General features: G+C 37.5%; 1 protein-coding gene across 1 annotated transcript in view; it reads right to left on the bottom strand.

Annotated features, from left to right (window-relative positions):
- Positions 1–13,699, bottom strand: part of Snf4agamma (SNF4/AMP-activated protein kinase gamma subunit) — a 111,046-nt gene that overhangs the window by 22,263 nt on the left and 75,084 nt on the right. Inside the window, exon 9 of the mRNA XM_076374908.1 lies at positions 312–360. Within this exon, the coding sequence (XP_076231023.1) occupies positions 312–360 (49 nt within the window). The remainder of the gene's footprint in view (positions 1–311; positions 361–13,699) is intronic.

Genomic DNA, 13,699 nt, shown 5'->3' on the forward strand with positions numbered 1-13,699 from the left:
AATATTCGAGTTCTGAGTAAAGAGGTATCGTTAATTTTCATTATTCGTATAGATTGTTCGTTTTTTGTGAACACATTGTGACATCGGTTCATTAAAAGTTTAAAAATGCTTCGAGATTGCTTAAAAAATTTATATGAATTGTATTTATGTAGTGAGTTTTCTGGGACTGATTGTATTTGAAATATTGTAGGAAGAAGAATTTTAAAAAATTATACTAGTTGTCCGTAGATACTTTATCTATGTTTATGAATTTTAACACTTCAGTCCCAGAAAATTATAATAATGTAGACAATCGATAGAACAAAACTTACCAAGATCAGAGAGCGAGACTTTCTCCAGGAAAGGATCTACAACAGGCAGCTGAAAAGTAAAATATATAAATCAATATTAAACCTTTATTATTAAATATATTTTTTAGAACATTTAAACATATTTTGAAGTATTTTTAAACTATTTTTGCTGTTTCTATATGTTTTTAGAAAATACTCAGTGAGAAAATATTGTATCGAGTTTCACATCAATTTATGAACTACTATGACCAGATTTCTATGGTGTGTATTCTACTGATTGATTAAAAAATTCAGTGACTATAGCTCTAGGAAATTACTAAAAAATCTACAAGGAAAATTAAAACGAATATTTCTGTATTAAACATGATGCAGAAGATTTTTAATTAAATAGGTATATTTTTTCAGATTTTTGATGTTATCCAATAATTTTGAATAGCAAATATCATATGATATGCATGAGAAATTTCAAAAGAAAAGCAATACCCAGCTCAATAGCTACACTCAATCTCCACTTTTCCCCCAAATCCTTCACAATCACAACCAACGATACAAAACGAGAAAGGAATAAGTACCAACGCCTTCTTCAACAGCGATTTCGGACTGAATGGCTGCCTCTTCTTCACGTTCGTCGTTATTTTCGTGTACCAACTGGACAAAATACCAGACGAACTGCTACTATGAGCCATAGGACTAGGAGTCTTGCTGACGCTTCCTGTCGGTTCGCTGGTTTGCCGTCGGAATAACATTTTTTCACCGAGATTCGATACGATATATTCTTCCAAACCAAATCAAACCTAAGAAAACCTCAAATTATTCGAACCACAGTAGAATCTCAAGGATCTCACGTCTTCTGAACGTCTTTCAACGAATTTTGCTCTGAGGCTCTTGGTCAAGAAACTTCCAAAAAACTTCGTTTATTCTCGGCGATCTGCTCGACTAATTTTCTAAGAAACTTCGTGGAAACTTTCAATTTTTACGATTCTTCAAACATTTTAAGGAACCTTCGAAGATCGTCAAGGGACGCCTGAAGTTCTCTGCGACTGTCGTCGGTCTTCCATCTGGGACGACGAGCATTTTTCTCTTGTTACATCATGATCGTTCCCCGGCGTGCTCTTCAGGTGGTCATCAGGAAGTAATTGAACATCGAGATCAGCAAGCAACAGATGAAACACATTTTAAGGGAGCAGTTCTAGCCTTCGACACCGAACGACAACGTGGATCGCACTTACACGTGGTTGGCACAGTCCCAGGGGTTCGACAGGTCACTTCGCGATTCAAATGTTCTTTTAATGGTCCCCAGAATCGAGGGAAATCGATGTTACGCTGTTTTCTGACGTGTCATCTGTAGACAGTACAGAAACAACGCTTGCTGGGTTGTTTGAACGAAAATACAATCTCTCCTTGGTATATGCCACTAATTATGAATTAGTATCTAAGTGAACACTCTAAAAAATTGAATTTATCAATCACTTTGTAAGGTAAACCGAAGCAACACTAAATAAGTGAAATCCACTTTCACAATTATCAAGACAATATAGCCTCGTCGTTACATTTCCTATAGATTGAAACTATTGAAACTAAAAGAGTTTTATTTACACGAGCCCTGATATTCTGTATTCTTTTTAAGACCAAAGTAAGATACAACGAGTATCAGTTGACCTCGAAAATGTGTCCAATATAAACCTGCCATTGGAGCAGAGAGCCTATATCGAGTAAGGACTGTACCTAAGGAAAGCAGTCCATCGTCGAGTTACACTGTTGCACAATCGTGGTATTGCATCAGGAACACCGTAAGTCCGAGAAACTATTATAGTCGTCGATTCGACGATGAACAAAGAGGAACAGAGCGATATCGCAAGAGGATTTTGATTTCGCCACGAGTTTCTTGGATGCACTGTGCGTCTCTGAAGAACGGACGAACGATTCGAGTATCGTGGATGCTTATACTGGCATTGAACCGCGATGACTACCGCCCCTGAATACGAATCGAATGCAGTTGGGTATAGGAAAATGACTGCTCCTTTTCAGGCGCCTCGGGGATGATCTTTGTGCTTGATAGCGAGAACTGATCGATAGTTTCTGTGAAAAAAGAGACGACCTTTCAGTATGGACTGAAAATTGTAGATACTATTTTGGGGGAGGTCACTTGTATTGCTTTCTTGGAAAGTAGAAGCTACGTTTTCTTTTATTTTATACGGAGACAATGAAAGTATCAATCATTAACGAATTAGATAAGAGTGCCAATTAGTGTTTGCTGACCTTTTTATAAGACGAGATAAAAGGTATTTAAAAAGATTCATAATTTATAGAAATATTTTTCATTCTCAGTGTCAATTCAAAATTAATAAAATAATCTTCGAAAATAGATCATACTGTAGTAAGTATACCAATTTACTAGTTTTCATTTTGATTGCTTTTCTAGTTTTAATATCAATACCTCTGGACTGAATAATGTAAACACGTTAAGATTCTTTTATTGCAACTGGAGTTGAGTAAACTGTGTTTTAGATTCTCAGCTATTCCAATTGTCTAAACGTGAGAGGATTACAATTAACTATAACGTAGAAAGAGCTTGTTGTAAGTATGTAGTAGTCATCAAAAACCATCTAAAGGCTTCATAAGAATGACAATTTCTATTCATGAAGCTATTTAACTACTCAGTTGCAGAGACCATAGTTAATTATTCCAATCACGTAGAAGAGGACTCACGGATTTGAAAAAATTCGCGCCAGTGAATTAATCATGAAAATATGTAAGTCACGTTACATACAGATGTGTAGATATAGTATATGATAATGTTGTCAATTGTAATGCATCCCTAAAGTTCACAAGAAATTGTCTTACACAATAAAGTTACAAAAAGTACCAAAATTAAATTATTTTCTTACTTGTTCTCGTGGAACTTAAGCCATAAAATAAGTAGTCTACTAAAAATAATCAAATTAGTGTTTAAGAAAACAAGAATTTACATACACTCTGGAATCTCTACTCATGTTAACCTGGTCAATCAAAGTCCTACTATACTAGAAACATCAGAGCAGTGAACAATAATTACTATAACTCTCTGTAAATACCAAAAATAAGTCCACTTTTAATACAGACTAACTTAGAGCCCAGTATTGTACACCAAATCATTGAAATCTCTCTCAAAAACTCGTAACTTAACCCTCAGTGTCCTAACCCTCAACTATCATCCCCCTGAGTCTCCCTGAATTTACCTCATAAAATCCACCAACTTCCTCGTACGTCCTGCGCAATTTCTACGAACTGTCGCATACATTCGTAAGCGATAAATAGCGACTAAAGCAGAGGCATAACAACGACACGTACATACATGTATATCGTCCGAGCGAATCGCTGCCAATTTGAAAATCTAATCGGACGCGAAATATCCCAGGCATGAGGGTTCCCTAATCGGTCGAATAACTCGCGGAGGAGGATGTTAAAAATGCGAAAAGGCGAATTACATGCGGTGAACGCGCGAGAAACTGGCGTTCGACGTGAATCAGCCATCAACCTGGCGGGCCCTCGTTTTCTTTCCACGAGCGTTGCTCTTTTTCCAACTGGCGCGCGACTGAAGTCGATTCGATCCGTGCCGAGAATAGTAATACCGTAGATAGCCATACAAGACGCATGTAACGAGTACAATAAACGAACGCACGATAGAGCAAGCTAGGCGCCAACAATCACGATCAACCTGTGTATATTTCACTGACGGGCTTTCTAGCTGAGTAACTTTCCAAAGTGCCTCGTGAAAATCCCTCTAGTGTCTCGAAAGACTGGAAGAGAAACGTCGGGACAAACGTGAAATCACTTAGGGCAAAGTCGACAAGCCATGGACGCATATCGTTTAGGTATGCAAAAGATGACACGACTGGGAAAATGCGATTTTTTAGTTATCACCAAGGATCAGTTTGATAAATACACTTCTAATTACAGGAAAAATTTTCTAGTTATGTAACGAAATTGTAGAGTTCTCTCCAGAGAACTATTTTAGTATAAATTATAAATTCTTTAAATATGTATATAGTCTTAATAAAAAAATTCAAAATGTTGGATTTATCGATAAAATAAGTGATAGATACAACTTTTTAAAAATTTTCCTTGATAAATCATTTCTGATCATTTCTCGAAGAGATCGTAAACATTCGACGAAATTTTTTGGAATATGAGACCGGTTATTTGAAACCTTGCCAAATGTCAACTAAATGAATATTTACGATCGTTAGATTATTTTGTGGATGCTGAGATATCTTGCTATGGACTATCGACAGCATGTGCCAATGGTAAATTTAGAATTTAGTTACAGACTGTCGTTACTCCGAAATATATCTTGATGGAAGGATAATTTGTAGTTTGATATGAAGGATTGCCACTTTACGCAACTGTTGATTTTGAAACGATTACAAGTTACGATTACATATATCTTTGCTGACTCCAAGCTTGAAAAGGGCCAAAAGAGGCGCTTCTAAAAATAATATACCAGCCTCTGGCGCGTATTCAACCAAGCCTATTGAACATCGACTATCGATGAATAAAATAGTTGGGAATTGTTAGAAATATCGAGGCATGCTCGTCGATAGAACCTCGAAGCTTCATAACACTTGTTGCAAAGCAGTTTACAAGCCCTTTTCAATTTTCTCACGCTCTTCAAAGGTGTCAGAAACGTGCCTGTACAGTGTTTTTCATATAAAAATAAGACTATCACTCACAGTCACTGGTACGATTATTTGCATCATATAATTCATTTCTGAAGAATATTCCATCCATTTTGAATTGACATTGAAAAAAAATAATAAAAAAGAATATAATAGAAAATAAAAAAGTAATTTTAATATGGCACCTGTTCTGCTAACTCTCATTAAAAATTCCTATTAACACGTTGAGCTTTACGCCGATTTTGCTAAGTCCACTGCTGGTCCCCAGAAAGCCACGCCGCGTTCAACGTGTTAACGTCATTACAGTCCTGTAAAGTGCCAGAACAGGTAAAGCATTAATCACTCTGTAGTCAGAACGACTCACTTGATTTGACAATGAAAGTTCCCGTGACTTCACGGTTTTCGAATGAATCGTTAGCACGCAATTAAACTAAAAGGGATACAGCACTATTAACGAACAGGTTGATTACGACCTGATTACATGAAAACTTCTATCTTCCTGCTGGCGAGCTTCTCATGGACTTACAGACCTATAATATCACACAGAGAACGAGATGAAATTGAAATCCAAGATAGTAACAAACAGTCAAATCCAGGGATATCGAAATTACACGGTTAGAGCTTTCGTCGAGTAAAACACAGATTATGTGGCAGGTCTACTAATGCTTCGATCAAACCTGTAGACTTGAGACAAGTCTGGAGTTAAATGAGACACCCACGCGTGAATTCCATCAATGTGCCGTGGCCAGTGTAAATGACACGAGAATCGTTATCTGCGAGCACGACATTTTCAGATCACTGACGGGAAATACCCGTTCTGCGATGAGAAAGGCTCTTGAACTCGCAACGAGAAGAAGCGAAGAAAGGAAAATTTATGAACGTGGGATTTAGAATCGTGAATCAAGTTCTTGAGAGACTGGATATAAACTAGGAAATGATGAGAGAACAATTTTTTCCCAGCAAAATAGTTATAGGAAGTCAATATGAATTATTCAGAAGCTAAGTGTATTATATTTACTATAATACTGATTGGAAACTGATTCTACTTGATGTATCTGGGTCTGACTTGGGACTTATTCTACTTTGCTGTGTCTGACCTGACTAGTACACATCGCCAGTAGAATATGTACCAAGTCAGACTCGTTTCACTCGAAATTAATGTACATTTTCTTAGTAATTAATAACTCTGGAACGAAGCATGGAACATATTTTCATCATTTTTGGTTTTCGTGTTATTTTAGCGTATAAAATCACATCTAGAAATTTCTGTTACCTATCATCGAACAACCAGCATACAATAGATGCACGAGTAGTACACAGAAGTTAAATAAAAAACGTTTCATCCTCCGTCGCTTAGTTTCTATTCGATCAATCAGAAACTCTGAATCACGGTACGTATAGTCAACAGTAGAGAGCACTCGAAGTTGTAAATCAGCTGATGTGGTAAACAGAAACGATTCCCGAGGGTTTGACCCAATAGCAGACCGAAGTCCCAGAAGTGTGCATATACGATACTTCATTTTCAAAGTTCTAGGAAGAAAAACGTTAAAATTTGTTGACTGATATTAGTTTACTCGAGAAGTTATTTCCTACCATACAATTCACTTCATACTGAAAAACTCGGGACCCTTTTATTTACGTTTAATAGCAGTTGTTGCGATGAAATACTTTTCGAAATTTAATCAACAGGAACTAATTCACAAAGCAAATACTTTACACATTTCTAAACTAGATTTCAATCACGTTTTTTCAGGACCTTTGTTCACCCATTTGATCCAATAATAAAAAAGGTGCATTGATTTACTTTGGTTTTATTTGATCTCCAACTTTATGTTTTCTGTATTCAGAACTATGTGAATTTATCGTTACGCGAAAAATATTGTGCAATAAAATTATTTATGAAACTATACGATAAACGAAATTCTTTTTCCACACGAACGTGCGTCGCGCAAATTTACTTTTGCTGATATACATTATTAAACGAATTCCAGCGTATACTGGTCGACGGATATTTTTGCTACAAAATTTACGTCTCTGCAAATTTGTCAACCGTTTGCCAGATAGTGGAATACTATTCGATGGCGTCGCTGTTCTTGCGACAGAATCACTACTGACAATATCTAAATATACATCCACGAGGAAAATGTTTACAAACCGGTCAGAGCAAACACTGTCGAGTGCATAAAGATAGACACTCGGAATTAATCGACGACAACGTGAAAAAATGTAAATTTTCCTGGGATCCGCGTGCCACAACATAATAACAATATCAACAAAAATACTTATGCGTGACTATCGCTGAAACAATTTTATCTTCTCTGGTATCTAACCGAGCCTTCGTATCTACCACAGGCTTTAAAAATTCTCTTCTTTTTAAACGATGAAAGAACACAACCGAGTACAGAAATAAGAAAATTTCAAATTCTGAGAATCAATACTCGATATCGAGTAAAATTTAATTAAACAGAAGCTAAACAAAAATTGGTTTTTAAAGGTCTCTGTAGTTATAAGACAAAATAACGTACATCACATTGAAAAAGAGATGAATTTTTGATTTAATTGAAGATTACAAGGTGGAAAGTATAATCTCGATATAAGTAAATAGGATTAAAGGCTCTTTTTTATTTAAAAAAGTAATAAATATATATAATAACATGCAAGTTCAGAATATGTATAGAAACAAGATTCAAAAAGTTCGAACGTAGATATCTCGAAAATAGAAAAATGTGACTTGCGTCATTTTGCCTTACAACCACAGACACAGCTTCTATATCATACACATAGACCTCCCCTATCACAAATTAAAATATTACCACATATGAAGTTCACACTCTGTACTCATGAAGAATCCTAAAAACCTTAATTTTAGTCTGAGAAGTCTCACTACTCCTCACTAAATCCCCTACCACTATCTACAGAACGCATCTCTTAATTTAAAAAAAGAAATAAGCACACTGATAAATCTTAAAAACCGCTCACGAATCCTCAATTTCACCCGAATATACCGAAACTCCCCGACTCCCAAGCAGAGAGGCCCATAGACAACAATTTCACTCCGAAACGTCGCGTAATTAATAAACTTCAGCAAGCCAAGGGAAACGAGCACATCCGGCAGGCTTCAATATTCCCCGGCAGCGAGTCAGCGGAGCACTGTCCCACGAGCGCAACAATTTCAGCACGCAACAATGTCAGACAGCGGCGGAGCAGTCGTTCGCTCGACACGTCTCTAGCAACAAGTGTTCGCCGACGTCCATCGGTAACGAGCCGCACCGAGGACTGCCGCGTCGAAGCCTCGGGGAGCAGCGTTTCCCAGGGATCGACGGTCCTAACAGCTCGATCCACACTGACCTAGCGCACCGTCGTTCGGCTTGACGTCCTATCAGCGTCTGAAACTGTGACAAACGTCGGCTTCGCCTACAGCGGACGAAAATGACGCAACCTCGCGACCGCGACTTTCTCTTCGCGAGAACGACCAACTTAGACGTTTTGTCCGCGTGTCAGAGCATCCTGTTAAGTATCCCCTAGATGATGAGACTTGACTCGAGGCTGTGCTCGTGGATGGGATGGGACTGGACTATTTTCAATCGTTCTGAGTCTTTTATTCGATTTTTCGAGAGGCGGAGATTTGAGATATAGTAGGAGATGCATTGACTGGGATTGGAATATAAAGAGGTTCTGTTTTGGTTGTGGGTAGAGTGGATGCGTTTTCTGGTGAATTGGTGTGGGTCTGAGGAATATGTATTTGAAGTAGTTTATGCTATTAAATTTCATTTAATTATAAGGTAACTTAACTAAAGTTCTATTGTTCTAATCAAATGAAGAGAAAAGTATAAGATCCTGTGGAAAAGTTAATTTTGATATAAATGGACTTGGGTCACTGTGGTTTTGAGGTACAGAACTATTTGTCATACAAGGGGACAAGTTAAAATATAGACATTAGAAGGTCAGCTTGTCAGAAAACGCGTTCACTGTAACTGCAGCCTTAGGATTGTGTATATAGGATTTAATGATAATAAGGGTACAGTAGACCATCGATTAAGAGTTCAACAGTGAAGTGATAGTACTTTGACGAAGAAAATAAAACTAATTATAATACCAAGAGCTTCAGTTTTGGATCTCGTGATAGCTTGGATGATCGTGGTTCTACTGTGATTCCTAATTGTCTTGAACCCATCACTTGCTTCGAGCCTCTGTTGTCTGCTTCCTACATGGGGAGAGTCAAAACGATTCCAAGTGATCTGGCCCTACAACTAGCTACGAGACGTGCCTCGAGGTCTCAACGAGGATGCTTTATGGCCCAGTACATGCATTCGTTCTTTGGACGTAAGGCATTCGTACGATGCCCGAATTTCGGTTCGAAATACCTACTACAGTTTATATCTAACACTGCACATATACAGTTTGCCTAAAAATACAGCGTGATAAATTGAGGCTTCGCGTAAGTGCCACCTAATATAAACAAATAACAGATCGTGGTCCTGCAAGAAGCTGAAGCTCTCATCCTCCACTATTCCTATCACTTCATTTCTCTAATACCCCAAAGCATGTTCACTCTACTCTCTGCTCAATTTCACAATCACACTACATTTCTACTGTACTCCACCTCTTCCTCCAACAACACAGCGAATTTTCTGAAGACACGACGCAGGTCGTTTTGTCTCTCAACCACAGAATTAATCAGTCATTACACGCAACTGTGCACGACGTTCTACCACAAAGTTCCCATATGTCCCACAAGCAGCTACGTACACCAGTCCTACAGGAGCCCTCTTTTGTCAGCTGAGACTCCCATGACAACCCACCCCTATCGACCTGTCTACTAAAGTTTCGACGCTGTCGAGGGAACCTCGTGTTGGAAACTGGCACCTGGACTTGACCAGAGTGTGGCTTCACCTTGAACTGCACTGACCTAAATCACTGTTCGAATTAGTCGTCACAGATCGTCGACTCGCACGTTAGATGACTGTCCACGCGAGGTCGATAGAACTGGAAGGGATCGAAGTCAGGTTCGATAGAGGCGAGTTCTTCGGTAGACTCGCTGGATCTCGGTGATCCTGGAGGCAAGGATGCAGGGATCAGGGAGCCTCGAAGATGATCGTCTTCGAGATGGGGCTCAGAGGCAAGGGCTTCTCGTGACGGAAGACGACACCAGCACGGTCGCCCGTAGCGAACTGGATCGGCTTCGAGCCGGCGGTACTCCGCGACACGTTGTGCGAATTTACGGCGCATTGGCTGTGCGCGCGCGACACCCGAACGAATGCAATTTTACGGAGTTTCGAATCGTCTCTTGCGAATGTCACGTGCGCTCTGAGGACCTCTGCTGATGAGGGGATCGAGGATTTTTAGGCAAATGTATCTATGTTTTCATAAATAGAGCAGAGAATGTAGAAGATGAATAAAGATCTGTTTCAGTCTCTGAATATTAAGTAGGTCCCACGCAGCACAGAGACGTCTTAAAAACGACTTAAAGACGTTCAGACAAAAAATAGACGCCTCTAAGACGTCCAAAAACGTAAGTCTTTAAGCAGTCCACGTAGTGTGTCTTTAAAACGTCTTATGGGCGTAAATTTCGCAAGTCTTTGAGACGTTCGGGCATAAAAAGGTCAACGAAATGGTGCACCATAATTTTAGAAAAAGAAGTTTCTTAAATAATTTCAACAGAATTGTAATAACTTGATCACTCACTGTGTATCTTCCAGTTAGTATCAGAGTTGGGAAACTATCTGAAATAAATCAATGATAGGGTGACAAGTAACATCTGGAAGTGAAGAAATATGTTCAACATATGGGAAAATATCAGTGTTGACATATTGCTCTTTTTGGTCATATAGTATTTGTGGGGCTTGTTGAGGAGTGATGAATCAGGAAAGTGATTGACACACGGAGAGATATGAAATTGAACTTTTAGAGATATGAAAGTTCTCTATTTTTTTTTTTTTTTTAGAAGCATACAATCTCAGGCCACAGCAGAACTTTCATTATTTAATGGAGTTATTGTTCGTTATCTGAATATTCTACCACGTCTTTTTGAAATATTCTTGCGTCATTGTGTGCACATTGAATGAAAAATATTATTGGCTAAAATCGAGGTCGATAACCTTCGCTACAGTTAACAATAAAGAACAATGAAACTCGTATTTTGTAAACTATATTAGTTGACTACTTTTGTCAATAACATTTTTGAACAGTTATAATTATGGGCAAGTTTCAGGAGTGAACATCTATTGATTATAATCACTATTACTAACCATTTTAATATTGTTCATATCATGTAGTTTCATTGCAAAGCTGGACATTCGACTTTTGGAAGACAACGTAAAACGAGCAATAAATTACACCGCGGAACGATGCATAAATTGCAGCTGCCCGTTTGAAGGTTGTTTTCTCGAACACGATCGAATATCGATTATCTAAACACCGATGAAGGGCATTTCTGCCTATCTCTGCGTTCGATAATTCAACTGCGAACAATCACCTGCATTTTACCTTTCGTATAGACAACGATTTACGACCGTTCGAGCTTTGCATTTACACAATGAATGTTTCTGTAAACACTGCTTAGCATATTTGGAAAAAAAAACACGAAAATAATCTTTATCAGGCAAATTATACAACTTGTTAACAATATATATCGTGCGTAATAGATAACGTTTCATGACAAACAAACAGAACAAGAATCAGTTGAGACTTTGGCAATTTTATCGCAGTGTGATTTTGCGCAAAGTGAAATTTCAAGAAATCAGTTATTACTAAAATAAATCTCTAAGACTGTATTTTCTATCCGAATACGATATATTTAGTAAAAATTCTATTAAGTTACTTTCTACAGTGTTCGACAACAGGTGTCAGAAACTTTAAGGGGAGATTCTACGTGTCAAAAGAGGACGAAAATCAAGAACGATAAAATTGTGTTTAAGGCTCCATTTCATAGCTTTTCATTATTACAAAAATGTCTAAAACTCGTATGAAATGTGTCTGATTTGAGGCTTATTCTACTGCCTGCTGGCAGTAGTCGGGTCAGACGCAGCGAAGTCAGTAGAATAAGTCCAAAGTCAGACACATTTCACGCGTTATTTAAGCGTTCCTAAGAATTAACATAGAAACGAAGCCTGAAACGCAATTTTATCTATCTTCATTTTCCTCTTATTTTAGCACATAGAATCATCTCTTAAAATGTCTAAGATTTGTCATCGAATACCCTCTATATATTTTTAAATACCGTTTATTATTTCGACTCCTTTTACTTCTACTTCATTTTATGTCTTTCTCCGTAAAATATTCGTAAAATATAAATTATATTCACTTCAAAATAGAACTAAATTCTAATGAAAAAATTTGGGATTTGCAGGAGGTAGAAGCAGTTTTTATCTAAACGTTACATAACAAAATGGTGACAAACACATCCGAGGTACAACATTCAGCAACATCCCAACGTGTGAATGGCCTTCGTATGGCGTTTGTAACGCACCACAGAGTGCAACTGGTTTTTTATCTACTGCAGTCGTTCATCCGTAGTTATTCGAGCGATAAGGTTCGATAAGCCCACAGACAAGCGCTCTGTAACCATGGATGCGAGTACAGAAAGCAGAAAAGAGACGTAAAAAATACCAGACAATTGCAGATTTACAATTTTTTTTGTTAAGCCTACATCACACTTTGAAAACTACATCAACAGCTGGAGCAGAAGATTGAACTTGTTCCTGAATAAAATAGAAGGAGTGAGAATAGAAACAAAATACAGTATAGAGAATAAGAAATTCTATACTCCTGAGTAATAATTTCTGCAACTATTTGTAAATCTATCCATCATTGCTTCCTCGTTGCGCAATCATTTCGATTCGCGTTCTTGACGAAGATCCAAAAATGCAATTTAGAATAACGTGAAATCCTCATTCACTACTCCACACTAAAAGCACTTATCAGTTTATGCATGTACCTTCTCTATATTTCCCTCGGCTAGAAACACATGAATAATTTCCATTTAGTGATTTAACATGTTTCATAAAAGACATAGAAAAGTAGTGATTGTACAATGTTGAAACAAGAGGAATAACTTCAGCAACAAAGCTGGTTTGGTTTTATAAAGTTTGAATAAGCGAATACCAATTTACTGGTAATCTGCCAAAACGTGTCAATTCGGATTTGTTCCCTGGGTCGAAGTAAATTTAAGTGGACGTTGTGGCTTGTCATTGTCAGACCAGCTCGAGGAGCACGTGTAGATTATGTAAATTCATGCGCACGTGTTACCGAATTGTGAGGGTACCAGGTATAGAAATACGACAAAAGCTTTATGCAGAGGTAAAGTTTCACGATTCAATAGCTTACATCTACATTAACAACGGCAAAACCTGGCTAGGTTCTGACTGCTAGTATTAAAATTAACGTATAATCCAACTATTCTGTCATACAGATATTAGTTTAAATAAGCTTGTTGCATACCTTCTTAGACGTCTTAGACTACTTTATAATAGTGATATCTAGTATAATATTTAACTATATTTATGATAATTGAGCCAATCATTTACCAAATCGGTTAATTCAACAAAATAAAATTACTTATATGTATTTTAATTGTAACAAGAAGTAGATTTGTAAACTATAAAAGATTGAAATGTCATTCTGTTTCTTAAGTAGCAAGTAAATTAATCGATTCTACTTAATTCGTCTGATTTCTAACCTACTGCAGAGCTAATGGACTTAAAATGACCAAGAGAATTATATTCGATCATGAAAAGTAAGAATTTATGACCA

The sequence above is a fragment of the Calliopsis andreniformis genome, chromosome 3 (genome assembly GCF_051401765.1).
Source record: "Calliopsis andreniformis isolate RMS-2024a chromosome 3, iyCalAndr_principal, whole genome shotgun sequence".
Taxonomy (NCBI): Eukaryota; Metazoa; Arthropoda; class Insecta; order Hymenoptera; family Andrenidae; genus Calliopsis; species Calliopsis andreniformis.